Here is a 26,078-nt window from a genome sequence, read left to right on the forward strand (position 1 = left end):
GTGAAGAAGAGAGAGACAAGCAGAACAAGAGGATCAAGCCATCCTTTAATAGTGTATATTCCCCATTAAACGCCCTCTCTAGCACCACAACTAGTCTCACTTCATTTCCACCCACCGCCCGAAGGATTCACCACGTCTCGCCAATGTGATATTAGTTATGGTCCCATGTGCCGTGATCCAGTCACGAATCAGCCCTACAGCACATTCAGGGGTAACGAAATGTTTATGGCGTCCCATCAAAAGCCTGAGCTGAAAGAATAGCGTACGCACTGACCAATCATATTCACCCAAGCTTGGGGCTGAAGTCTTGGCGTGCGTTTTGGTGCGGAGAGTGTTTTTGAGTCTGAGCGTCGATTGCCGTGGAATGTAGTATTCGTATTGAGTGAGAGAGATGCTGTGTTGAGTTAAACTCTGGATACGAGGCTGAGAGAGAGCTGGAATAGGTAAGGGATTAGTAGAGGACAGGGAGAGTATGCCTTGTCAAAAGACCAATATCGACAAGATGCCGCTAGATTAAGCTTCACCCTCGTGGCTTGCATGGCTTGCCCCTGAAATTAACACGACTAAATTAATCACGGTGCTCTGAGCATTATCATTAGCCAAGAATCGGCATAATTCATTCCGAGCATCTGATGTCAGTACCGTAGATCAATGGAGACCGGGGCTTTACTCGGGAATAATACATCCTTCTCCTCCACTCAAATACATTAGTCTAGCACTCTATATATACGTACCCAATTAATTACACAACTGACCTGTAGACAAACTAATTGCACGTCCCAAAATCACTCTGACAGCCCGTCCCACAATGATCACTCGTACTCCCACACCATCCCGCCCTCGAACAACATCCCCATCCACTCTCCGTACACCTCGCGCCCCCATGTGCAGCTCCACATCGCCCCGGCGCCGCAGGCTCCGGCGTGTCGCTGCACGTCCCGAACACAGGCTGACATCCTCTCCCGCAGTGATCGCTCGTCCCGCCGCACCAGCCGTTCTGCGAACAGCACGTCTCGCCGTTGGGCTCCCCGCGACATGTTGCGCCGCCGTGTCGTGAGCCGCAGCGGCCGTTTGTCGTAGCGGGGAATGTGGGTAATGATGAGGATGTTGATGTAAGCGAGGGAGAGGAGGACACGGTGCGGTACCAGTTTGAGGGGGCGTCTTGGAGACATTGACCTACTGTTACGGCGGTGAAGTTGTTGCGCCGCATGGAGCGGAGCATGTATTCCGTGAGGTTGTAGACGGTCTGATATACGGGGTCGTGCTCGATGTGAAGCCATTTGTTGGTAGCTGGGCTTCGACCCTCGACGGTGTTATCCCAGATTTGCTTGGATGTACTGATCATGTTTGGACTATCGTGTAGATATCCTTCTGTATCTAGATTGAAGTACGTGATATGGTACCCGAGCTCATTCAGCCATGCATCTGTAGTGGTATTGCTGGCAGAGTACGGAGGACGCATGTAGGTTGGGAAGTAGCCGAGAATATCAGCAAAGGCAATCTCGTTGTAAATCATCTGGTTCCAGAATTTAGAGCGGCTCAACGTTGTGAGACGTTGATGGGACCATGTGTGACTGGCGATCTGATGGCCGTCCCGAACCATGCGCCGAATGAGACCTGGCCATGGCGTATCGGGATCATTGATAGCGCCTTTTCCAAGGTTGCGACCGGTGATGTAGAATGTTGCTTTAGCATTATATCGCTGTAATTGTTAGACAGGTGATGAAGTGAGTAGGTGACATACCTGGAGGAGATCGAGAAGGTCTTCGGTGTAAGTATACGGTCCATCATCATACGTCAACGCGATATCGCCATTGCGGTTACACCGGTAAATTGCTTGACCATACGGAATACTCCCAAATTTCGGACGAGCTACGTTCGTTGTATCAGGGCCACTCGGACGAACGTTTGCGTCGCAGCCAGGACCATACTCGATCTGACACGAGGGAGCAGAGCAGTAAAGATAACCAGTTCCGCACCATCTTTGAAGGTCAGTACGTAATTGGAAGGGGAGTAAGTGACTTACCCAGCGCTGGAACAGCATTCACTTCGTCCGCAGACTGTTCCAAAGCCAGTCCCGCATCGTCCAGCTTGTCGTTTGTCAAGAGCGCGACTAACGAGGGAGGGCCATGGAGATGCGATGGCGAAACTAGCCAGAAAGGCGACGAGGAGAGTGAATGACTTCATAATGAGGGTCTAAACGAATGACTGTAACGAACGGATGCCTTCTGGCCACTTGATGATCCAACACTGAACGACAAAGACATATCTTATATACCCATTTTACCTGTATCATGCTCGAAAGAATGACTTCTCGAGGTCCCATTGCAGCAAAGTAGAGGCCTAAGCCATTTTAACTTTTGGTGTAGCACAGCATGAAACAGCACTCTTCACAGATTAAGATCGGCTGACGAGACCAATATATTCCCAGATATTTTTGAGGCCCGTCAATATCGCAAGCCACAGAGAAAGGAGCATCCTGGAATCAGCTTTAAATAACCTCAGTTTGGGTGGGAAATCTCGTACTCTTAGATGAGAACCTTATCAACACGTGTCACAATGGCTTACGAACCACATGCTGTGCGAGAAACGGTATCTTCGGAGGTTTTTTTTGTTTCGGTATGCAGAGAATACGAGGACGCCCGTTGAGGAAGAGAATGGATTGGCTGGAGGCAGAGGGGATATCTTGATGACATGAAGACGATAATGAGGCGATAAAGATGAGCTAGACTGGAATCAAAGCTCCGTGGTCGAGGGTGTAGACGGGGCGATTTGGCATTTTCGTGGGTTGGACTAGGATAAGCTTGTTCCTTGCAGTTACAGTGTGATGAGGTGAGGTGTCTTGCAGCGGGACGACATTCTTGGGGGGGATGATTGGTGATTGATGACGAGATGTAGGTACCTGTTGGATATCGCAGACTATATCGGTTCTTGGCTTTTTTCCAGCTGAGAAAAGATTGATAGGCATTGTTAGCACTGCCAAATGAACCGAGTGTAGCATGCATCGACTGCAAGGCGATTGATTGGGTTGAGCCTGTTTCTGTCAATGTCAAATGCAGCTTCGGCCGCTTCAATCAGAAGAGTAGAAGAACCTGGCTTGTGCCCAAGCTGATGATCGCTAGACTTCGAGATGGACGTAATCTTGGGCGGGCCTTATTGTGCATGACAATTGACGAATTCATGCAATAATGCCCAGGCCGACCTCAATTGGGCCTACAAACGATGTGAGAACCTTTGACCTCACAGAGCATCAAATAAACTTAGCTGTTCAACAACTCACGGCATGTTCAGAGAACTAGACATTAAACAAATAGCGCTAGGCTAGATAAATTACCATATTACGACATTACATACAACTTTTAAATACTTTTGACTTTTCTAAGCTGACGCAGAAGAGCGCTCAGCAGCCGCACCAGGCTTCTCATCCTCAACCAAGTTCTGTTGATCGGTGAGCTTGGGGTTACGCAAGCACAGCGAGAACGCGATAAGAGGAACGCAGAGACAGATACCAGTGATGGTAAGCAGGCGCTGGACATGCTTGTACGCATCAATCATGGCATCGCGCTCATCAGAACCAACAGGGAAGTCGAGAATGGCAGACAGAGGCTGAGAGTAGGCGTACACAGCCAGAGTCTCGTTTCCGAAGCTGGAGAAGCTCTGGGCAAGTCGCACAGGGAGAACCTGCGTCCAGATGGCACCGGAGACGGCATTTCCAAAGGCCGAGCCGACCTGGTACAGCGCGAGGTACAGACCCGTCATGACGGCGAGTCGCTCGTGGGTAACGTAGGCTTGGAGCGAGGCCTGCGCGGGGTATGGGAACATACCACCCGCGATACCGAGGAGGATCTGTGCGCCAATGACGCCGGATTTGTTGTCGGAGCTGGGGTCGCCACGATATCGGATGAGGAGACCGAATGCGACGAGGAAGAGACATGTTCCTGATACGATGAAGACCTTGAAGCGGCGCACCTTGTACACGATAAGACCGAGAATTGTGCCGGTGATGACACTTGCGAAGGAGTAGAGCGATTGGACCCGTGTAGCGGCCTTGATGCTGAAGTTGAACGAGACCTGGAGAACGGTGTAGAGATAGTCGCCCTGCATTGTCCAGGCAAAGTTGAGCATGCAAGCAATTCCCATGGGGGCCCAGACGGAGCGATCCTTCATGTGATGGAAGGGAACCAGGGGGTGAAGAGCGCGGAGTTCCCACACGACAAAGACGGGAATGCAGACGAAGCCGATGACGAGGGGGGCTACGACCTGAGGGTCTGACCACTTGCTCTCGAAACCACCAGCGATGGTGAGGGGCACGAGGAGCAGGGCGAAGACGGCGATGAGGAGGATCACGCCGATGATGTCGAGAAGCCAAAAGAGTTCGACGGTCAGTTTGTTGAAGCCGAGCTGTTGGAATGAAGAGCGGTAGCCAACGAGATGGCCGGCCTTCTTGGCGCGGTGTCCAACGACGAGAAGACTGATGATGAGAGGGAGCGCGCAGACGGGGTAGATGATGCACCACATGCCGATTCCCCACCGCCAAGTCGTAGCTCCAAGGACAGCTTCTGTGACATCGCCGCTGACCCAGGTGTTGATGATGAACGGCAGAGCGGGGATGTAACTAAAGAACAAACGCGATCGCACAGACGTGATATCTCCAATGATGACCTCCACAAGCAAAAGAATCATGGTATATCCAATCTGGTAAATAACCGCACCAGCAGAGTACGTATCCAGATTCTGCGCCGCAGCCTCAATGACAGTTCCAATGGTATAAAAGAACACAGAGATGCAAATAAGCTCCACACGACCAAACACATCAGCGATCTTTCCCGCAGTGGGCTGCGCAGCTGCTGCGATGACGGCGCGGAGGGTATTAACGGAGGACTGGAGCGAGTGTTCCTGGAAACTGTTGAGCGCGGAGGGCTGGTAGGCGTAGCGCACGGTGCCATCGAGGCCGTAGGCGTAGGCGATGAGGAAGACGCCGAAGAAGATGAAGATGCGGTCGGTGAGGGTGATCACTTCGGACATGGCCTTGATGCGCTGGACACCGGGGGATGTGATGTCCCGGACGGCGTCGGCGGCTGAAGGGGGGACTTCATGGCCGTGGTCGTTGTCGGAGGATTTCTCTGGGGAGGACATGGTGAATAGTGAACCTCAAGAGGAGTTCATGCACTGAGAGAAGGGTTCATGCAGACAGAGAGCATGGTGGAGGAGTTACGGGGGGAGGATGGAAGGTTTATAGGTTGGGAGGGTAGATCCACTCGAGATTGATTAGATAACTTTAACGTGCCGAGTGAAGAACTTTTCGGAGGATCTGATAGGGAGTGGAGGGGGCGTCATGCGAGTTTGGGAGACCACTGATGCGCTATATTAGTGTCGTCCGTAGCGTGCAGCGACGGGGATTTTTGGTAATGATGAAGGTGGCGGATGATGTCTACTGAACTGTGCTCAATTATACGTTACTGTCTGCGTTACTGTACTCGAAGCATCGTGTAGTTCAACCCGTGAAGCGACTTTCTGATCTTCATCCCAATAAACTTTCGTATCACAGAGTTTCACTGATTAGCGACTGTCTTCACTCTTGGCGTTAGTCAAGTCAGCCGAGGGCAACGCAAACCCACTGATCCACAGACTTATTTCCCTTCTGCCAAATACTAGGACAGGGATGTCTTAAACAGCTGCCTGCGGTTTCGCCGATGCAATCCCACAAAAGGAAGGGATCGTCTTTCCCTCGGCGCTGTCCGCAAAAATGCAACGTTCCACAAAATCCTCTGGTTGGAAAAATCTGATAGTACCCGGATGACGCGGATATAGACTGCTTTGGGTTAAGGGACTGATTGATAACATGCCACTTGAGAATCCGTCTCTTGGCTGGTGATTCGGGGGTCCAATGGCAACAAGCTCTGCGTAAACCTAAGCTTCTTGGTTGACGGATGAGTTCCTCTTTGCGGGTGTCATTCCACATCGTCGGGTCCCGAATTTCCTTGGCGGGTATAAAAATTTGATGGGAATATCCACTGAGCACGGTCTAGAAGGGATCTAGGGGATGGGGTATCGGATATTAGGAAGTTTGGACACGCGACTTTGTGTCAAAGTGCCGCGGGATGCAGGTAAATCGCCGGCCGAGGATATGTCGGCGAAGTAAGATGTTCGTGGGGTGAAGAGATAATGTGTCAGTGAACGTGGGATCGATCTGATAACGTCTCATTGTGATTGTCGTGGGCATTGAGTGTGCAACAACCCACTTGGCCGTCGATCTCAGCTGCATCACATCCACTGCAGCTGTTGCTCTGATCCTTCGATTTGTTGTTCTTGCGACATCGGACGATGTCGGTCCCTCGGTTGGACTAAGCTTGGACGTTGGGTAATTCGTTTCTTGGCATGGCATTGAGTTTTTTCACTCAAGCCACTTGACACAGTCTCAGGTAGAGCATTCCAGTGTCGTCTTAGCGTCGGGTCATTGTCTAATCTTATCTGATCCATCAATCATGTTCGCCGATCGGTAGAGAGTTTATGCGACGAGTCTTGGCCGCTGAGCTATTGGCTTGGTCTCAATATTTGGCAGAAAATTCGGTCTAGCTTGCCACAAGTCCTTGGCTAAAGAATCTGTTTCTTAGCAAATAAGTTAGTGGCGTCCTCTTTACTTCGGCGAGTTGCTGGCAATCTTTCCTGTGCGACGCTGAATTACTGTGTTTATCGAGGTGAAGGTGTGAGAGAGGAGCATATCATGTTTGGCACTGCGCAATATTGTTTTCTGACTTTCCAATTACCAAAGCAGAGCTGAGAAGCCCAAATATAGTTGTATTTACTTTTGGTCAATCTGAAATCATAGAATATGCCAGAAGTCTGAGGTGCAATCAACAATCGCCATCATGATAACGAGAAATCCGCAGAACAACCCATCGACAGATTCCCTCCCAATCGCCCCTATTGTTCAATGAGTTGTTTAATTTTGCTGTTTCCTTTGATTTAACAAATTAGAACTTGAGTGCCCTCGAGATTTCCCCTGATTTCACCTTTGTGATGTTTGATTACTCTATGAAACGTTTCATACCAAGCTCGAAAACAAGCCAAACCTCTGCATAGACCGCAATCCGTTTGTGCCTTTCACAAGCTTGAGATTTCTAGTGTGCTAGGTTGAAGGATATTGGCTGAGAAACATGAAGCAAACCGGAAGCAGTGTTGAGAGCACAAGAAATGGTCGATCACTATCCAACTGACGAGCTTGTTTGAGATGAAACTTTCAGATCAATCAACAATCTCAAGGGTAGCTCATACTGTTTCTCAGTCATGAAAGAACTTAGGCAGAGGTCCCATGAAACCTACGGTTTGTCTCTTGCGCCTCTGCTTCCCCTCTGCTTCCTCCGTGTTTGATAGCTTTGTGCCTACAGGCTGCACTCCTTTGCCAGAATGAAACATAATCCTTTTGCCACGCAGGAAACAATCCGAAGAGTTGCAGCCTTGCGTGTAACTCCAAATACCTATATAAAGTCTCTCTCGCGAGGCAGACTTTCTCGTCTTTCGTCAACCTCACCAACTGCTAGCAAGTCTCACCAACTGCAAGTCAATCTCACCAGTTGTTCGCCAGCATTGCATCAAATGGCGCCTCCCAATAAAGACGAAGATGCATATCCGATCGCCTATCAACCCCTCAACAAGGATAAACGAGAGATACGTCTTCTTGAGATCCTTCCCAGCACCTCTGAAGGCGAAGTCAACTGCAAACTCCACACCGTCCCCCTTACACCGGATCTTTACTACACCTGCATCTCCTACGTCTGGGGTGACCCAAATGACAAGGAAGTCATGATCGTCAATGGCGTCCCGACAAAGGTCGCCTGGAGTCTTATTAATGCACTTCGACACCTGAAGAAACACTGGACTGATATTGAACGAAAGTCAGATCCTGAGCTCGACCCCTCCAAGTTTCGCTTGTGGGCTGATGCGCTTTGTATCAACCAAGAGGATCTTACCGAAAAACGGGATCAAGTCGGCATGATGGCAGATATCTACTCTTCGGCAGCAATGGTTCTGGCCTGGATTCATCCAAGCGGCAAAGTTGTCAAGAAAGCGTTTAAGACTTTCGAAAAGATAGTTCAAATCGCTGAAGAAAACGTGGACAGTGACAGCTGGGATAACGCATTACCGTCCAAGTTTACAGGTCTTACAGAAATAGAACTGTTCAGGATTTGCGAAAGCCTACCTCCCTGGAAACCTAGCCAGTTGTCATGGCTCTGTCCAAACGGCTCTGGTATTGATTTACTAGACTTCGTAAAACTCCTTTGCGATCCTTATGGGGCCGTGTTCAATTTCTGTAGACTCGACTTTTGGAACAGAGTGTGGATTTATCAGGAGGTCATTCTTGCGAAGAGGCTGTACTTTGTGTCCCGAACTCGCTGCATAGAGCATTCGACATGTCTCGTGGCATTATATGGACTAATGGCCTATATGCAACACTTGAAAAGAACGAACCTGGTGTCGTGGAAGGAGGACAATATCGATATGTTGCAGTCCGTGTTTTCCAAGATCTGGAATCTCTTAAAGATGCGCTTTGTGTTTCGAGGAATTATCGATGGCGATCAAGACCCCGACTTTTGTTTGTGGCATCTGGGCTTGTACTTCTATCCAGATTCCGAGGCCTCCAATAAGTTGGATTATTTCTATGGTCTCTCGGGTGTGACAACATCGCCATTCGCCCCTGACTATACCAAGAGCATTCGAGAGGTAACCCTGGAGTTCATGGCGTGGGTTTTGCCCATCTGGAAATCTGCCAAATAAAGGACAAGAAAGGACAGTCGCCAAATCCTTAGCTTTCTGAACATTCATGCTACTGGCCTTAAGCGTGTTGACCGTCTACCGAGCTGGGCACCTGTTTTCTCAAAGGCTGATAGACGACGGCCAATTGTGAGAGTACTCAAAAAATCATGCCCTGCATATGTTACAGTGCCTGAGCTATCCAACGGTCTGCCTATGGATATTGATGACGATAGTTTATGGATCAAAGGAATCAAGGCACAGACTGTAAATAGTGTTTATGATGAGCTTGTTTCTGGGGATCTCTTGACAACAGGACTACAAAAATGTATCATGGAACTCACAAAGTCACCACAAGATATCTACCCCACCGGCAAGAGGCACTAGAGGTACTATGCTGCACTCTGCTGCGAAAAGAAGAATACGATAACTATGCTTTCGATGTAGGTCTTTGCATAGGCTGTTGGATTCACCGGGAATATCCACGTGACGACAGATACTGGATGATGCAATGGTCACAAAAACCCTACGTTGGCGCGGTACTATCCGAGTGGCATGAAGTCGGTCGAATCCACAAAGGCAATAGGCTCTTTACAACCAAGGATGGCTATATCGGCACGATGCCAGATGATGTACCACCGGGAGATGTGGTCTGTGTCCTTGCAGGCTCTGAAGAGCTTGCGGTTCTCCGCCCCGAGGATGATCACTACCTTTTTGTTGGGCGTTGCTTTATGATAGGTCTGATGAATGGTGAGGTCTCGGAATTGCTGGCTTCAGGAAGAGCCAAAATTGAGAATATCGAGATCCGGTGATTGTGGGTGTTTTGACATTTCATAGCAGATAGACAGAAAAATAAGAGTCTCTTCCTTCCCAGGCTTTGAATTGTGACAGACAGATTTCAGGTTATATACAACAAAAATATTTATAGTACAAGAAAAGACTAGCCAGCTAATCTGCGCTGCAGGCAGTTTAGTTGACAGAGAGACTGTAAGCAGAGGTGGAGAAGACACAGTTGGAACCTGATACACGTTAGCTTCAGAACAAGAACACACACGAAGCATAACTTGCCGACGAAAGGCTCAGTACCGGCCTGGAAGCTAGTAGCAACATAGCTGCTAGGAACACCCTGGCTCTTGGTGAGGTACGTAAGGAAAGGAAGAAGATCGCCCTCAAAGTTGCCCTGGTTCTTGGTAGCAACGAAAGAGTATACAGTAGTATCGCCATTAGGTCCACGGAAGAGCTTCCACTGCGCACCGTTGATGGTCAGTGTCGCAAGGGGAGTAGAGCCAGAATCAGAGATAGGTCCAGCACCGCCGTAGGTTCCGACCCAGATCATGATCTCGTACTTGTTAGCAGCGCCAACGGAGGGAGCTAGCCAAAGATCGTAGGAGACATCGGAAACCATGTTGGTTCCGCTGTAGCGCCATGTCCACTTTGTAGGAATGGACTTGATGGCCGAGACCTTCTTGTTGATGTTCTCGAGCGCGACGTTGGAGTAGCTCTTGACGTGGATATTTCCACCGGCCCAGCTCCATTTGGTAGGCCACGAGAAGGACTTGTTCTTGACAGAGTTGAAGGTGGTGCACTGAGAACCGGACGTAGCCTGGCCGCTGCCCCAGTTGTTGTGGTAAACGGTGTATCCTTCGGTTTGGAGGGACCCGAAAGCATCACACCAGGTGGTAGCTCGTTTATCAAGGGTCTTGGAAGGAGAAGTAGTAGGTGTAGCTGAAGCTACAGCCAAAAGGGCAGAGAAAGCAGTAAAGAACTTCATGGTGAAAAGGAATGTAAGTGGAACTGAAACTGTAGGGCTGAATGAACGGACTAGAGATGAATTGAAGAGTAGACAAGGCCTTGGCGGCTTCTTTATAATGTTTCTTCAGGAAGTATCCGTGCTTCGGAGATTGGCTGTGTGTTTGACCTGAAACTCCTATTCGGACGATATGATCATATCTGGTAAGTTATAGCCCCATCAAGTGCCGACTACCGACTGACCTAGTCAAAAGTTCCACCAATCACGACTCAAGACTGAATTTCCCCAGCAATAGAAGTGAAGCCGCGTATTCTAGAATAACCGTCTCGTATACAGGGATAATAACGATTGGATCGTAGTCGTGTTGATTGAAATAGGTTTCGGAGGTTCGGAGCATAGAAGGTGAGAATTTCCTTTTTGATCTATATAAGGATGCTGCAGGCATTGCAAGTGGTAGCGTGATATGGTGTCTCGGGGTCATATCGAGATCTTGGAACCATTTGTCCCCTTGTTCTTCCATTTACGTCCTTCTCTTCTCTATTTGTTGAAGCTAATGCTTATTTTATTTATAGCGACACCAGTCTGTATTCAGTCGAACCAGACGCTAGCTTGTCTCTATACGCTAAAGGCCCATGTTTTATGAAACGACGTGCTCCATATCAACCACCAACCTTGAAAGAAACGACCATTTCGTAAGATGCAAATTGAGGCAGGATATCTTTCGTGTCGTCCTGATGCTACGTTTCCGAGCTCCAGACCATTCCTGTATCGTGACAGCAGAGAGCTGCTTGATGAGCTTAGGATTGGATTGACCTACCGTTTGTCGTAGTATTCTATACCCCGACTAAATCCCTGTCCTCTGTCGACGATGAGTTATCCAGTCAAAGGCAACCGGAGTGGCGGAACTTGATGACACTCTGCCAAGGAGACAAGGGAGGATGATTGGCTGGCAAGAATCAAGACTGTTTGTTTCAAATCAAGGATATAAAGTTCAACTGTAACCATTCGTCTCACTTTAGATTTGATTAACTCTTATCTGCAACACTAGACTATTTCGTACGTCATCTATAACTTCCTAGTCTACCAGAATCTTCCAATAATCCACTTCTTGTTACTTCTCAAGCTCAACAACAACCTTGGAGTTGCTAACACCCTTTCCTAGGATATCCAAAGCCTTATTGACCGCCTCGAACCCACCACCAACTCTTTCGATCTGCGTCGGCACGAGCTTACCACTTGCAATGCCTTTAGCAAAGAACTCTTTAAAAGCCCATCTGATGAAGTGCTCATTGCCCTCCTTGTACAGGACAAATGGCCACGAGGTATACTGGCGGACCACACCTTGGGGCAGTGTCTCTGGGCCAAAGGGGGGTAGGGTAGCAAAGACTGTGCCACCGCCCTGGGCGGCTAGGACATCGGCGAGTATGCTGACAGTGTTGGGATAGGAGATGGTATCAACGACGACATCGTATGGTCCCTCAGCAATGAAAGCCTTAACAAGCGCGTCGCGATCCTGTTTGTGATCGATGATCTTATCGGCGCCGAGAGTTTCAACAAAGGCCTTGTTTTGGGGCGAGGTGGTGGTGACTACGCTGTAGCCTGCCCGGCGAACATACTGTATAGCCAAGCTACCCAGGTTAGAAGTCCCTCCGTAGATGAGGATCTTCTTGCCAGAGGCGGCTACTTCGCTCTCAATGTCTGGCTTGGGTACACCAGCTGTGGCGCTGATCATGCCGACGACAGTGGTCAGGTTCCCGTTCATGCTCACAGGGACAGCCAGATCAACGCCCTCTGGGACGAGAATGGTCGTGTCAACCTTGGCCAACGCATAAGCTTGGTAAGCAGCATACTTGTCGCCGTCGGTTGGGCTGGCGTAGACGGCGACTTTGTCTCCAACCTTGAAGTCAGAGACACCCTCGCCAACAGCGACGACTTCACCACCGAAAGACGTGCCGATTACACAGGGGTACTTGGACTTGAACAAGTCGTTCTTGGTGATGTTGACCTCGACTGGGTTGATGGCGATGAGTTCGTTCTTGACGAGGATATCGCCGGGTCCTGGGGTAGGTGTGTCGAGTGGCCTGACCTCGAGGGGGGCACGAGCTGCAGGGTTGACGGCTCCACGGTTCTGAGACATTGTGTTCTGATTCAGTTGAGATCTTGAAATACTTAAGGGTCGTGAGTTGGCAAAAGATATGCTCTTGGTGTATGATTTATTGATAATAGGTAACTTGGTAAGTGATGATTGTTGATGCTTGATAGTGCTGTAAGGGGAAGCCTGGGAGAGGAGATGTGAGAATGGTTCTTTATACTTGTAGGAAACACGCTTCATCGACATTTCTGCTAAAGAAGATTGGAATTATAGGATTTCTAAGCAACGGACTTTCAGGAATGGTTGGTAATGCAATGACAATGGCATATGATATTCGTATATAAGCGCGGAATCAGAGTTTCTCGGCCTCTCTCGCACTTTTCCTTCTTTTCCGATGTGCGAGATTTCAACTTGAACTATACCGGCACTTGAAACTCTATCATAACAAACGCGCGGGCTCATGTCGGTACCGGTGCATTAACTAAGCCGCTGCGTGAAGGAGTTCGCGCTTGTGAAAGTCCGTATATGAGGAGACCGGATGGCTAGCTCGAAGCGGCTCTAGCGTTGGTTTCGTTTAGGGACTGTTGGCGAATAGAAATGGAACTAGATGTCACGAACAGGCCCACATGTCGAAACTTAAACTACTATGTACATACGCGGCTATGCCCAAGTAATATCCCCCATGGGTTGGTTAGTATAAATGCCAGTGATTTTAGTGAATAAAAAGTGGCTTCTCTTTGGTTTAGGTTCTTTATGCTATTGCATTTATTAATACTCATTTTTATAAACGTGAACTGCGGATCTCAACCATGGCAAAAGGCGTATCCTTTAGCCCAGACAAAGATATTCCTGACCTCTCAGGAAAGGTGATATTAGTTACAGGAGGGAATACCGGGTTAGGATTCGAAGTTATCTACCAGCTATCAAAGCACAAGCCCAAACACATCTATCTCGCAGCCAGATCAGAAGAAAAAGCAAACGAAGCCATCAAGACACTCCACAAGAAGAATCCCAATGCAGGACCTGTTGCCTTTCTTCAGCTCGACCTAGGCTCATTTGCGAGTATAAAGGCAGCTGCAGCTACATTTAGGTCTATGTCTGACAGACTGGACATCTTGATCAACAATGCTGGGATCATGTCCGTGCCAGAAGGTCTGACGAAGGATGGATATGAAATCCAGTTTGGGACAAATCATCTCGGTCCCGCGCTCTTCACAACGCTGCTCCTACCAACCCTCAAAGCAACTGCCGCCATATCTACCGACGTGCGAGTTATCTTTCTCAGCTCCGAACTTGAGAACATGGCACCCAAGAACTCCTATCTCTTCAATGACCTAAAGACTACATTGCCCAAGTTCTCAACGTGGACTCGTTACGGCCAGTCGAAGCTCGCATCGGTGCACTACGCCCAAGCGCTGGCAAACCACAACCCAGACCTCAAAGTCATGAGTATCCATCCGGGAGTCATTGCAACGAACCTCAGTGGTCCGGTGGTTAAGGACTATAACTTTTTGATGGCCGCGTTGTTCAAGGTTGCCATGAAATTCGTTACTGTGAGTATTGAGGAGGGGACGCTGAACCATCTGTGGACAGCAACTAGTCCTGATGTGAAGTCTGGTGCTTTCTACTTTCCTGTCGGTGTACAGGGGAAGGGCTCGTCGCTGAGTAAGGATAGTAAGCTTCATGATCAACTTTGGGAGTGGACGGAGAAAGAGCTTGAACCCCATGTTACTATGGGATATTAAGTGAGCTGATTGTGGTAGCTTCATAGTTGACCCAGATGCTTGGTAAGGGATATGAGACGGACTTTTTGATATACTGAGTACCTAATGAGAGATGTTGGAGAGACGGGGTTTACTGACAAACTCAATGTTCTAATATATGGGACCTGGTGGGAGCGAATTATCAGATTAGCGGCTGGGCATTAGCTTAACTCTACTCTACTATAACCTTATTATATTTGGCAATGGAACCGTTGAACATGTGAGGGAACCAATGTGAGTGTTAAATCACATTGATTATATAGGAAAACTCTAGAAGCACATATACACCCTATGATATGTTACGAGTTTCCAGGAAGTGGGAGAGGGTATCTCAAGACTTTACCTGGGGGATCTTGGACTTCTGCAGTTGATAAGCATCCTCGTATAGAGTTATGCCCGGTACTGTTTTCATCGCCGGGTAATATCAACGTGCCCTTCCAACAGCAGCAAACAGAGTGCCAATCAGACTACTCTTTGCCTTCCCCAACTCAAGAACATCCTCAATCTCACCATCTAAATTCTTCAAAAACCGCTCACTATCCCACTGAGGTTTCCAACCAACACTCTGCGGTCTTGTCGCCGTGAAATGACCCCTGCATTGTCGGAACCTCCCTCAACGAGCAAATGAATAACTTACCCAGATTTGTAAAGATCTTCCAGAAATTCAAGCGGCACATCGATTGAGTCTGCATCAAACTCATTGCTAGGATACACCTCGGGCTTATCGCTTGTCACAAGGCCTCGAGCTTTCATGGCTGCGGCGAGATGGTCTTGGAATTCCCACATATCCATGTCGTGAGCAACTGCAAAGTAATATTCTTCTTTTCCACTTGGTATTTCTTCGTGGTTCAGAACAGCATGTATGATTCGGCAGTACAAGGCGGTTAGGTCGCTGATATGAACAGCTTGCAACGACTTTGACTTGTCAGCCTTCGAAATTAAAACTTATTAGAGGACTTACAATATTCTCATCCAATTTGTACACTTTTTCGAGTTTGAGGCTCGCTCGTGTCAGGCCTGGTATCATGACGGAGAGTTGATTCCACGCGCCAGTTCCTCTTCCATCTTGTTCACCAGTCAACATAAACCAAGAGAAAGGGCATAGCTTTCCTTACAGACGATAGAAGGTACAACAGCAAATGGCGTGACACCTTGGGCTTGTGCATGTTCTATAACCATTACATCCGTCTTGAAATGTCAGCATCTTATACGTAGGCTATACAAGCTGACTCACCTTTCGGACTGGATACGAGTCTGCAACCCCCTTCTCCGTCTCAAACACCGCATCTGTGTCTTTATTGACACTGCATGACCAGCCAGAGTTTGCGTAGAATGCACTCAACCCTGAGGTCTGCTTCCGTCAGAAGTCATAATTCAATCAGTTAAAGAACCTATAACGCTAGCCCGGGATTGATTCTGTTAGCCGCATGCACAATGACACTAACTGGAGACCGTCAGTAGATGTTTTTCATTCAGTAACGGGTTGTTACTTTTGTGAGACGATATTTCGTTAATAACGGCCTGTTCATCTGATAAATTGAGTTTGAGGACATTGATGCCTAGGGTTGAAAGAGCTTTGGCCTACTCATCAGTTCTTACGGCGGCAACGATTTGGTCTTTAGTGATCTCCGGATGCTTGGATAAAAGATCTACGACGATGGAACCTCCTCTGTTGGCCTTGTTAGATATTTACGAGAGAACATTGCGAGACGAACATGTAACCCGCCGCGCCGGTGATGAGAATATTTCGAGACATGGTACTATCGACAGGGCTGAAATACTGTTGTTGAAAGGGTTTGAATATTTTCGACTCATTCATCTGTTACAGACTTGACATTGCCATCTCACGGTGAGATACAGTCATTGGATAGCTTATGTATTGAAGCACTCCAGTGTCCTGAGTTTGCCAATCATCCTAGCTGAAACTCTATCGTCAAGGCTTTGGTCTCCCGGACATTACTTTAATCGATCAAACTATCCGAATAGTGCTATTTTTTGTAATGGCAAGCCACAGATCTGTCATGACCAATGAACATGGTGACCCCTCACCGGATCAGATGCCGTTCACCCAGTCAAATATAGAATAAGCCGTTCTCTGATATATTTACATTTTCGCTTCGTAGTCAGTAGATTACCATAAATTGTTTGGTAGATTGTTGGCATTGTCTGAAGGAACATCTCCCACCAAAGCTTACAACACCAAGCTTGTTGGTGGCTGGGGGAGGTAAGGTATTTAGACTCGATAGCGAAAGTAATCTCAAGTCTTTGAAAGGTTTATACTTGCCCTGGTTATTTTGTGCTTCAGGATAGAGGTGAGGTCATACGGAGTAGGAGGTCGTTGTTCCCAATGGATGGTTCGAATACTCATGTCAGCACAAATGATCCTCCTCTAGCATTCCAAAAAATAACTCCGTTCCCATCCCATGTCTCATATCCTGCATGTGACATGCACGACAGTCACATCGGTCACATTGAGGCCCCCTATCATAACTGCAGAACATGAACAAGGCTGGCGGCTGAAGACTCCCAGGAGACGAAAGAAAACTCGGGACCTTGTTCCTAAGCACAAAAAGAATTTAGGTAAATTAGCATAAGTTTAAAATATTTTTGCTGAATCTAGGATACCATTTGCTGAGTTTGTTTTGACGCCCTGTACCAAGGCCCGATGTTTTCTCGCTCCTTGAGGGTTCTGTTTCTTTTTGACCGGGAGTAATGACACCATTCGGCTTACTATCGATGCAGTGAAACGAAGAGGATTCGAGGCTGAAGCTGAAGGATTGGGGTCTGCACCATGGAACAGGCATAAAGCGCGGGTGTTCCCTGCTCGGGGCAGCCTTATTGTTATTCCCATGCGTCACTCGACTGTCAACAAGCTGTTATGCTCAGCTCGATCAACATGGCCAGTGCCCTAGTAAAGCCCGGCATTTTGAACCTCACGCTATTCATCGCAGCCATCCTCTCCTTCATCCCGCCAACAACAGCCCTCCAACGCTCAAACAAGCAATTCCGAGAATTCTTCCCAGCATGGGAGCCCCTGCTAAAAGACCAACTCAAATACAACTGCTCCTCCGAAATACAAGAATACCTCAACATATCCAGTCCCGCTCTTCGTCCAGGCTACCGAGTCATCAACTGCATCCTCACGACCATGCCCGAGTTCAGAAAAGCCGAGCTAGCTTCTGCTGCTGTCATACTCGGTCTCGCACCATCTGTGCTTCAGTTACTCAGTGCTTCGTATCTCGATACGGCGATACTAGCGTATCGAAGACCGGGACTGGCGTTGTTGCTGGCCATGTGTAGCTCTGGGGTGAAGCCGCTTACGGCGTCGGAATATGATGACTTTATCGCCAAGATGGGTGCCGAGTCTTCCACTACCTTTGGCGTACCACGCTTTGTTGGAGCGCAGGCAATTGTGTCTTGGGCCGAGTACATAATCGCCGCTGCATCAGTCGCGAACAATGCTTACCTCACATACCAGCTCTGTCTCCAAGCAGTCTGCACATTCGCCCCAGCCGAAGACTTTCTCCCCGCCATTTGGACCGCTTCAGCTCTAGCAATCCATCTGTTCGGGTACATCACCGCACGATTAAAAATCACCGTCGACACGAAAAGCGCATGGGAAGATCGAGGGAAGCTGTGGTCTGAAGTAACTCCGACGGCATGGCAGCCAAAGCTTCACGTCAAAGCTAACGAACGACACGCAGGCTGGTTCCTCACTCTCGCTTCGGCGCTGTACGTAGGCGATTGTCTTCAAGCACTCTTTGGGACGCTTATCCTGTCGAGTCTGGTGTTTATTAGCGTGAGGGACTCTGCGATCATTGTGATAAGGCTGATAGGGAGTGCTCTTTTCGCAAGGCTGATACTGATCTATGAATTGGCGGGCCTCAAGACGGATGGGGAGGGATATCCTGCGTCTGGGAGCACCATCTACTTGGAGTCTCTTGAGCAGAATGAGAGAAGCTTGAGGGGATCCAGAGTCTTCTCATAATTATGTACGCCCAAACATGACCCCCCAAAGACCAATTGTTCATTGTTAACACTATTGTATGGTGACCACCAATGTTAAAAGAAGACTTTGATCATGTTATGAATTGACTCTCGTGATAACATTGCTGAAAGACTCGCTATTGTGATCGATTCGCTGAACTCTCCTTCCGCTTAACACGCCATGGACATGATCTGCCAACCCTCAAAAGAAGACACGATAAAAACGTAACTCAAATACATGCTCCTAGCGATGACCGGTACAAGAAACGCCAAATGAATACAAACCACACCATGTCCGGCTGTCCCCTCTGCCCAAAACACAACCAGCTTCCACCATTCGACTGGCCTGGTTGACCTAAAATACCCTGGTGGTATGAGTATTGTTGGACTGCGGAACCACATTCGGATAAGTGTCGTCATTCTGATCACCAAGGTATCAATTGAATTGACTCATTGCTTCTATCATGTCTCTTTCTCCCTGAGACATATGTTGCTTAACCTTTTGGTAGCGTGATACCCTGCGACCCCGGGTCTTGTACCGAGCAACAATGGGTGACGGAGCATCATCTGAAGAACTGCTGTTATCCTGCTCTTCATCCCTTGGGTCTTTGCATGAAGGGGATCGACCCGTCACGGTTCTTGATTCACTGCCTTGCTGAGGGTTGGCTTGTTGAGGGTTGACTTGCTGAGGGCTGGCTTGCTGAGGGGCATCACTTGAAGGGTTGTCTTCCAATCGAGGGAATGAAATTATATTGATGCCTTGCTGAGGGTCGCCTTGCTGAACATCTGGCGGAACATCTGGCTGCACAACATCACTGTTTGGCAACTCGATCTCTTGTGGACGCTCGCCGCCGTCTTGATTCTCTGGCGGCCCGCCGTTGAGGGCACGCTCCTCGCTTGGCCTGTTGCTCGCGGTTGACCCGGCACGGCGTCTTCGGATGCAGAAGTAGCAGCAAATTGGGTAGAAGAACATGATTGTGATGGTATTTATGTGATGATAGAGAATGTGTTATTTTTGATGGGATGCGTAAGCTTGTTGATGTAATTGATGATGGGCCAAGAAGAGAATGATGTTTGGTTGATGTTTTCGTGGATGAGGAGATGGATGCTGTTTCTAATGTAGGTAATTGGGTCACAGAGGGCGCTGCTCACTCTTGCCTCGAGATAGAGGTGGCGGCAAATGGGTATCAAAAAGGAAAGTTGGACTCGACGAAGGGGAACGAAAGGGAAGGTGTATTGGCTTCTGTCTATCATCCAGGAAGGGCACACTCGCAGCTACCTTGCCCAGGTCTTCGGTTCACCTGCTAAATATTCTTGTTTCGTGGTCCTTAAACTCAACAGTCAGTATCAAGCGTGGCAGTTGAAGGTGAGGGCGCTTACTCTTCGTGTCGGATCGTGGACCTGCGTGCGTTTGCGTGCACACTCCGCGTTCATGGCCTGTAGAATGTGAGCAACTGTTCCGCATCTCACTCAAGGCTTCGCTGACCTTGCTCTTACATGATTAATCCTGCCAAGTCAGGATAGAGAGCGTTCGGATCGCTCGCGGGTTGGGTGGTGGTGGTGGGCTCTGAGGTCGTCTCGTGGTTCTCTGGATCAGCGCCCTTTTTGGGACTGTTGTTGTCCCCGACAACAGTCTCGTCATCTCCAATGACCGTCTGTTCGTCATCGAGGGCCCGGCCTTGGTCGATTTCGTTGTCTGTTGTGGCAGCGGCTTCCTCCTCCCGCGCCTTCAGGACAGACCACGGGATTTCGGTGGATGTCATGTTGACACCCGACCCGTTGGGAGTGACAGCAAAGATCACACTGATCTTGCCACGAGGCAAAATCTTGTAAGCGTCCACCAAGCTCCCAGGGTTGTCGACAATTGCAGAGTACGTGCCCTCGAGGCCAGGGACTTTGGCGACGACGTTCTCCTGACGTCCCCCTCCAGGAGAGTTGTTCACCAGTCTTAAGCCAGAAGACTTCTCGTTGTTTACTCCCTGTAGGGTCATACTCTCCACGAAAGTGAGTCCCTTCGGTTCCGGAACTGGTCGGGCAGGTTGGTTGCCAGCTTGGCTGGAACGCTTCAAGGCAGCGAAACCTGTGATCTTGGGGTGAGTCATCGTGAATGGTGAGAAGAGAAATGAAAGGATTTGCTTGTTAAGAAGGGATGATCAAGTTCTTTGCTCTTTACTCGTGGTTTCAAAGTGTTGAGTGTGTACAAAGGAGGAAAAGGGAGGTTGTGCGGTGAAGTAGTTGAAGTAGGGGACTACGCCCTATTGTTCAGGAGCTCGGTGAATCTCCCACCAAAACCCCGTTCTAGAGCTCGCAACTGGCACGCAGCCGCCCAGCAAATCTCTTCAGCAACAATAGAAAGCGTGAAATACGATTCATTACGTCTGATCAACATGTGTGGACGAGAACAATGAATTCAGAATATCACCAGTTCTTTGCTATCACTCCAGCTTCTTGGGCTATTCTCATGAACAGATACCAAGTTCAGAAGCCCAAGCGCCCTTGGGATAGTACAAGCCCATGCAGATACTAGGTACTGATGACTCGCGGATCTTGTTACTCGGACTCTCGAAGCGAAATCGCTACATGCTTCTCTCCGTCTTCTGAGACACTCATCCAACGTTTACATCCAGTTCTAGCTTTACTAATTACGGCGTCTTGGACTTGGGAATGACCTCAAGTTTGAGAGTAACCTTGACACTAAACTGCACGTCCCACCGCATCGAAACTTGAGGATGATAAAAGAGCACACACGCTATGTTACCCTAGTTATGTTACCCTAGTCTCTGTTCTACAGCTTTGTAATGATCAAAGAATACCTCGTTCTACCCCCTGAGCCAGGTGGTTCAAAATCTAGTTTGCCAAAACTCATCGCTATTCTTCTCATCCCTACGCCCCTTCATCTTGCGAACCTTTTCCATTTCTCCTTGGAATTCGTTCCATACTCCACTGGGAATCCAAGTCCAGTTACAGACAGTGGTCCCCCCGTTTCCCAAACGCTTCAAATGCGTATACACACCATATACCGTCTTTTCTTGAGTGAAGAGGTAGTCCCAATCGATCACTGCAAGATTTAGGTTGGGGTTGAAAATTTTCTTGGTCATAAAGTCGTTTAGCAAGGGCAACTCTCCCTCTTTCAATTTCCTTCTGGGCTTTGATGTAAAAGCCACTTGATGTGAATATACGCGCAGCAGGTCTCGGGATATCTGCTTGTAGTTTTCGTAATTCACAGATTCCCGAAAGGTGGCCAATTCCGTTACTTCCATTCCGTTCGCGCGTAAGATTCTGTCGAGGGCCTGACTGAAATGCGACAAAAATGCGGATGCAAGTGTGACAACCCGAATGCTACCATCAGCTAAAGGGGTCATGGCACGATCCTCGCCGTCGTCGGCAACAATCATACTCGCTAGGCCTGCGGTTGCCCATAGAGTGCTGAGATGTACCCAGGAGCCGGGGTCGCATACCAGAGAACATCCTTTTAAGCATTCTTGTATGGCTGTCTTAGTTCCCGAGTCAAGCCTCTGAATATGGAGCAGTTCCAGGGATTCATTTCCCGACATTAACAGCGCGGCAAAGCGTACTCTCATCATGGCGATCAAGGGGCTTGATTCCAGAGTGAGGAAATAGGCGATACGCGAGTCGTAATCGATTTGTGGCAAAAGAGAATAGAATGCGCGGCCGTTATTTAATCTTGGTGGTAATTTGGGTCTATCTTGCTGACTCAGCGTAAGTCCTTGGAAGATAAAGCGATCACCAACGTGAGCGAAAACATCATCCTTCCTTCGAACAATTTTCAATAAGTCCCAAATGGTAGCAGGCCATTGCGTGTAATCTAGGAGGGCAGCCATGAACCCTTCGGCGTGTTCATTTCGGATTTTCATTCGACGTTCTGTTGCGCGATGCTTGGTGAAGTGATCAAGGCACAGAACATCGGGAGAATGATAACTCTGAGATCGATAAAGCCATGACAACTGCTGAAGTTTTTCCGACTCTGAGATCCACAGAAATGTATGCAACAGCTGATGAGAGCGGCGATCGAAGATGACTCGCCTGACCGTAGGACTCGCAAAAATGCTGACAGAGTAGGAGGGGGGCAAGAGTTCTGCTATTCTCGCGTTTGCATTCAGGTGAATCATTTGTAGCTTGAGTCCGGGCTCTTTCACACCTGGTGGAAAGGAAGTATAGTGCCCATTTGTGGTGCTCATTGTGATCCAAGGATCCCATTGCGATGGCACCGTGTTCCCTTCATCCTGGTCCTCAGCATCATACATTGCGTCCCGAAAACGCAGGCATATAGTCCCAGAGTCATTGGACACTGTACCATACTTAAGCAGATCTGAGGGCATTTCCTTGAGAATCACGGGCTGTGCTGGCTCTCGTTCATATTTTGCAAGCAAGAATTCGGAAACACCCGTGAAGAGGCCAGAGTATTGATGGAATAGCTGTTTCGTGACTGGGTGGATGCTTTCCCACGATACAGTTGCAATCTTTATATGCAATGCACGTTGGATACTTGTTTTTCGTAGGGCGAATGACGTGATGGTAGCCAATGTTAGGGCATATTCCGCCGAATAGTCAGGGTCAGCCTCGATGAGAAAGATTATTCGGTCTGCCTCTGCGTCGGGCATTGTCTCCTATTTTCTTTCCCGGTAGCCAATAACGAGACTTCCTACAGATTCGCGGTATGTCTCAACCTTCAGCTTAGGTTGACGTTGGCCTGGCTTGAGTTCATGGTTCGGTGACCAAGACCCTCGACCTTCAACCACTACATTCCTCTTGAAGTCGGGAAGAACCTGAACAATAATGGTGCGGCGGTGGTCCAAAATTCGAGGCGATTCGATGATTTTCCGTGGTAGTCTGATCGCCTTGCGTGAAGCTGGAGGCCCTTGGATATGAGCAAAGGTCAGGCGTTCGTTTTGGTTGTCATCAATGGCCCATGTGACAATGTCGTCAAGCCGCCAAGGTTTGTTCATGGTTGCGATAATTGGGTAGAAAATAGATGTGTTGTGATAAAAAGTAATGGGGGTCTATTGATGCCGCTTAGTGCAAGATGGATGGACGGATTAAAGAATGAGTGTAAGATGGATGGACGGGTTAAAGAATGATGGTGTTTGTTGGAAGTCTTCTGTATCATGTCAGTGTTGGAAAGTTACCTCTAATACCTTGCCCTGGTGAGGAAGGAAGATGAAAATTGTTTTGGGTACTGCCTCGAGGAAAGAACTTGCGGCAGGATGACGATTGTACTGCCCCAGGTCAAGTAATACTTGGGTACAAGGAACCATACGCAATTGAACAAAAACTCCTAATGATTTTGTTCATCTGCACTCACTTTGATCACTTTGCTTGTTGTTTCTGGGCCCGGCAATGACCTCAAATCTCAACCCCAATCAACCACAGCGGTGCCGCCACCGAGCACAGCCGTGTAATTGGCAACTCAATCGTGGGTTTCCTTTGAGACACATCTCGCTACTTTTTTCCCCAGGGCCTTTCTACTACGAGTAAAGCTTCCGCGGATGAGTGACGTTGAATGCGATTAGTAGATTGGATGCACTGCCACCACCAATTATGGAACCAACTTGTTGGCGAGGCCGCGCGGCCATCTTAGCCCTCGGCAGCATTTAAACTTCGAACCATCCCGCGAAACCGTTGCGAGTGAGACTTCGAAGGCCTTTGGTTCGTTGGTCTTTTGAACTTTGTGTACCTTGGTTCAATTCCATGGCTGTCACAATAACGACGAACAGTCAGGCGAGTGCCTGTACTGATTTGTTGTTGGCCTCGACTTACACGAACAAGCCTCTCCCTTCAGCCCAACTGAACAATGGCACAACTGCACAACTGCATAAGGCTCTCCTCATCTCCAACACTTCACAACGAAATAAGGCCAAGAGCCTTTCAACCTTGCCCGGATGACAACCCGAAGCCACACCTTGAGACGATTAAGCTTATTTGAACAAGCGAGTCCCCTGGCGAGTCCACCAATCATGCACCAAAATCTCACCCACGGAGTCCTGACCCCCTTGTCGACGCATGAGATGGCGATCGTTGCGGTGGCTTACAGGGGCTAGCACCCACTTTCCGGTCCCCGGCAGGGCCTGAAGCTACGGTGCCTGTCACTTGCGTGTACCGATTGGTATACTCCCCACGACGTCATGAATTTGATGCTTGCAAGTGCGGCTCATGCAAGACCACATCACCGACTTTTCTATTTGGCGTCCTTCTTCTTCAATTGTATTCTTCTCTTTTCATTCTTATGGCGCCTATCTTTCGCCTGTTCATGAGAGACTCTGTTACTCAGGTTTTCCAGATTGGTCCCCGTTGAGGCAGGAACACGGTCACGCGCCCACTTCCACTTATTCTCGATGTCCTTTTCCTGCTTCTCTGCGCTATCTGCTCGACTTCTCTTCTTCAACTCATTCTTCCTCCTCTTCGATCTTTTCGCCGGCCTTCTTCACCTTGGATCTACTACACCGATTCTTGCCAAGCTTTCATTTCAGCAACAGAGCGCACCAGGCAACGCCCCTTTAGTTCACTTGCAGCTCCGCCCCTGCCAACCTTGACAATTCCGCGGAAACACACTCACACCCAACCACCACCGACAGCCACAGCAAAAGACAGCAAATTCTGTCATATCCCACTCGGCCGAGAGATTATCAATCCCTTCCTATCTAATCTCATTTCCAAACATCCAACAACCTTGCAGTTCTATGGGTCAATATGACGCCGGTGTGGATCAACAACTGGATCCCGGTTCTCTCGGCTTGGGAGGACTCCAATATCAGTGGCCGAGAAGAGAACTTCTCTGAAAGGGGTTTCTCCTAAGAGGCAAGTCTCAGGTAAGATATCATAAACTATGGGAATATTGAGGAGTTTGTTCTGACATCTTTTGCTTAGGAAATAAACTCCTCAATCGATCCCCGAGGTGTATGATATCTTACCAGAGTCTCGCCGGTTCTGAGTTTTGTTGCCTCCCTAAAGTTCACGGTGATGAGGTTAACACTTGCAAGAAGGTGCTGTTAGTTTGACGTTTATTCGTGTGGCTACTTGTTGCTTCTGTCTCGTATTCGCCTCAACACACCAAGATGTTGAGAATCCTTCCTCCAACGATCTTCGAGAGACGCCCTCCAACTCGCGCGGCTAAACCATGTTCCCCGCCTTCTTGGAGTCTTCCGCCCTTACAAGCTTATATCTCCACCTGGCGGCCTCCCATCTGAGCGACTAGAGACAGCCCTACTTATATCCGAGCATCTCACGCCCAGAGTTTGTCATGCCAGACAAGGTTTCAACTTCAATCGCCAAGATGCACAGCCTCCCCCGGACTCGATTGGTACACTTGGTATCACTTCTCTCGATAACGGCAACCCAAAACCCATTCTAATCTATCCCAACTCCGAAACTCGGTATCTGTCGTATCTCGCCAGCGACTTGTATCGTTAATCATGTATCGAAACTCTTCCAATGCGACTGATCGGTGTCAACGTCTGCTCGATGGCAGCATTGCTACCATTCTTTCTGTTTTCGGTTCTGATCCTGGAGTGAGCACCATTGACATCAACCTGGTGCATCCTCTCTGGACATCGTGGCTGGTGTCGAGAAGATCTTTAGCCTGTGGTTGTGTCGGGTAGTGCCCGGCCAACGTCCAACGAGGCAAAGGCAAAGCTACCTTTCATGGTGTCGTTCAGTGAGCTCAACGCCTTGAAAAACTCCGTTCTCCTTCCGCTTCTTGGTATCTCTTTTTACGAAT

General features: G+C 48.6%; 12 protein-coding genes; 4 read left to right on the top strand and 8 right to left on the bottom strand.

The window, feature by feature from the left end:
• Nucleotides 1–635: 635 nt before the first annotated feature.
• FFUJ_13002 (probable chitin binding protein) lies at nt 636–2,187 on the bottom strand (the record flags this gene model as incomplete). XM_023575636.1 has 4 exons in its annotated part: nt 636–697; nt 871–1,702; nt 1,745–1,982; nt 2,027–2,187. 4 exons carry the CDS (start codon nt 2,185–2,187, stop codon nt 636–638), a joined length of 1,293 nt encoding a protein of 430 aa, XP_023428917.1.
• A 1,191-nt stretch (nt 2,188–3,378) lies between these two features.
• Nucleotides 3,379–5,136, bottom strand: FFUJ_13003 (probable SIT1-Transporter of the bacterial siderophore ferrioxamine B; the record flags this gene model as incomplete). Its single annotated transcript, XM_023575637.1, has 1 exon — nt 3,379–5,136. One exon carries the CDS (start codon nt 5,134–5,136, stop codon nt 3,379–3,381), a length of 1,758 nt encoding a protein of 585 aa, XP_023428918.1.
• A 2,460-nt stretch (nt 5,137–7,596) lies between these two features.
• Nucleotides 7,597–8,775, top strand: FFUJ_13004 (related to heterokaryon incompatibility protein het-6; the record flags this gene model as incomplete). The annotated part of the gene is made up of 1 exon (XM_023575638.1): nt 7,597–8,775. The coding sequence occupies one exon, from the start codon at nt 7,597–7,599 to the stop codon at nt 8,773–8,775; it is 1,179 nt and encodes a 392-aa protein (XP_023428919.1).
• A 302-nt stretch (nt 8,776–9,077) lies between these two features.
• On the top strand, nt 9,078–9,563 carry FFUJ_13005 (uncharacterized protein; the record flags this gene model as incomplete). Its single annotated transcript, XM_023575640.1, has 1 exon — nt 9,078–9,563. The coding sequence occupies one exon, from the start codon at nt 9,078–9,080 to the stop codon at nt 9,561–9,563; it is 486 nt and encodes a 161-aa protein (XP_023428920.1).
• Nucleotides 9,564–9,720: 157 nt separating this feature from the next.
• FFUJ_13006 (related to endoglucanase I precursor) lies at nt 9,721–10,522 on the bottom strand (the record flags this gene model as incomplete). XM_023575641.1 has 2 exons in its annotated part: nt 9,721–9,770; nt 9,838–10,522. 2 exons carry the CDS (start codon nt 10,520–10,522, stop codon nt 9,721–9,723), a joined length of 735 nt encoding a protein of 244 aa, XP_023428921.1.
• A 1,090-nt stretch (nt 10,523–11,612) lies between these two features.
• On the bottom strand, nt 11,613–12,638 carry FFUJ_13007 (uncharacterized protein; the record flags this gene model as incomplete). The annotated part of the gene is made up of 1 exon (XM_023575642.1): nt 11,613–12,638. One exon carries the CDS (start codon nt 12,636–12,638, stop codon nt 11,613–11,615), a length of 1,026 nt encoding a protein of 341 aa, XP_023428922.1.
• A 764-nt stretch (nt 12,639–13,402) lies between these two features.
• Nucleotides 13,403–14,338, top strand: FFUJ_13008 (Bli-4-like alcohol dehydrogenase; the record flags this gene model as incomplete). Its single annotated transcript, XM_023575643.1, has 1 exon — nt 13,403–14,338. One exon carries the CDS (start codon nt 13,403–13,405, stop codon nt 14,336–14,338), a length of 936 nt encoding a protein of 311 aa, XP_023428923.1.
• Nucleotides 14,339–14,780: 442 nt separating this feature from the next.
• FFUJ_13009 (uncharacterized protein) lies at nt 14,781–16,112 on the bottom strand (the record flags this gene model as incomplete). XM_023575644.1 has 7 exons in its annotated part: nt 14,781–14,949; nt 14,994–15,271; nt 15,318–15,421; nt 15,472–15,544; nt 15,591–15,707; nt 15,956–16,025; nt 16,072–16,112. 7 exons carry the CDS (start codon nt 16,110–16,112, stop codon nt 14,781–14,783), a joined length of 852 nt encoding a protein of 283 aa, XP_023428924.1.
• Nucleotides 16,113–17,252: 1,140 nt separating this feature from the next.
• On the top strand, nt 17,253–18,344 carry FFUJ_13010 (uncharacterized protein; the record flags this gene model as incomplete). The annotated part of the gene is made up of 1 exon (XM_023575645.1): nt 17,253–18,344. One exon carries the CDS (start codon nt 17,253–17,255, stop codon nt 18,342–18,344), a length of 1,092 nt encoding a protein of 363 aa, XP_023428925.1.
• A 435-nt stretch (nt 18,345–18,779) lies between these two features.
• Nucleotides 18,780–19,316, bottom strand: FFUJ_13011 (uncharacterized protein; the record flags this gene model as incomplete). The annotated part of the gene is made up of 1 exon (XM_023575646.1): nt 18,780–19,316. The coding sequence occupies one exon, from the start codon at nt 19,314–19,316 to the stop codon at nt 18,780–18,782; it is 537 nt and encodes a 178-aa protein (XP_023428926.1).
• Nucleotides 19,317–19,836: 520 nt separating this feature from the next.
• FFUJ_13012 (uncharacterized protein) lies at nt 19,837–20,445 on the bottom strand (the record flags this gene model as incomplete). The annotated part of the gene is made up of 1 exon (XM_023575647.1): nt 19,837–20,445. One exon carries the CDS (start codon nt 20,443–20,445, stop codon nt 19,837–19,839), a length of 609 nt encoding a protein of 202 aa, XP_023428927.1.
• Nucleotides 20,446–21,183: 738 nt separating this feature from the next.
• FFUJ_13013 (uncharacterized protein) lies at nt 21,184–23,310 on the bottom strand (the record flags this gene model as incomplete). XM_023575648.1 has 2 exons in its annotated part: nt 21,184–22,971; nt 23,011–23,310. The coding sequence occupies 2 exons, from the start codon at nt 23,308–23,310 to the stop codon at nt 21,184–21,186; spliced, it is 2,088 nt and encodes a 695-aa protein (XP_023428928.1).
• Between the last annotated feature and the right edge of the window lie 2,768 nt (nt 23,311–26,078).

Source organism: Fusarium fujikuroi, chromosome FFUJ_chr04 (assembly GCF_900079805.1).
Source record: "Fusarium fujikuroi IMI 58289 draft genome, chromosome FFUJ_chr04".
In the NCBI taxonomy this organism is placed as follows: domain Eukaryota; kingdom Fungi; phylum Ascomycota; class Sordariomycetes; order Hypocreales; family Nectriaceae; genus Fusarium; species Fusarium fujikuroi.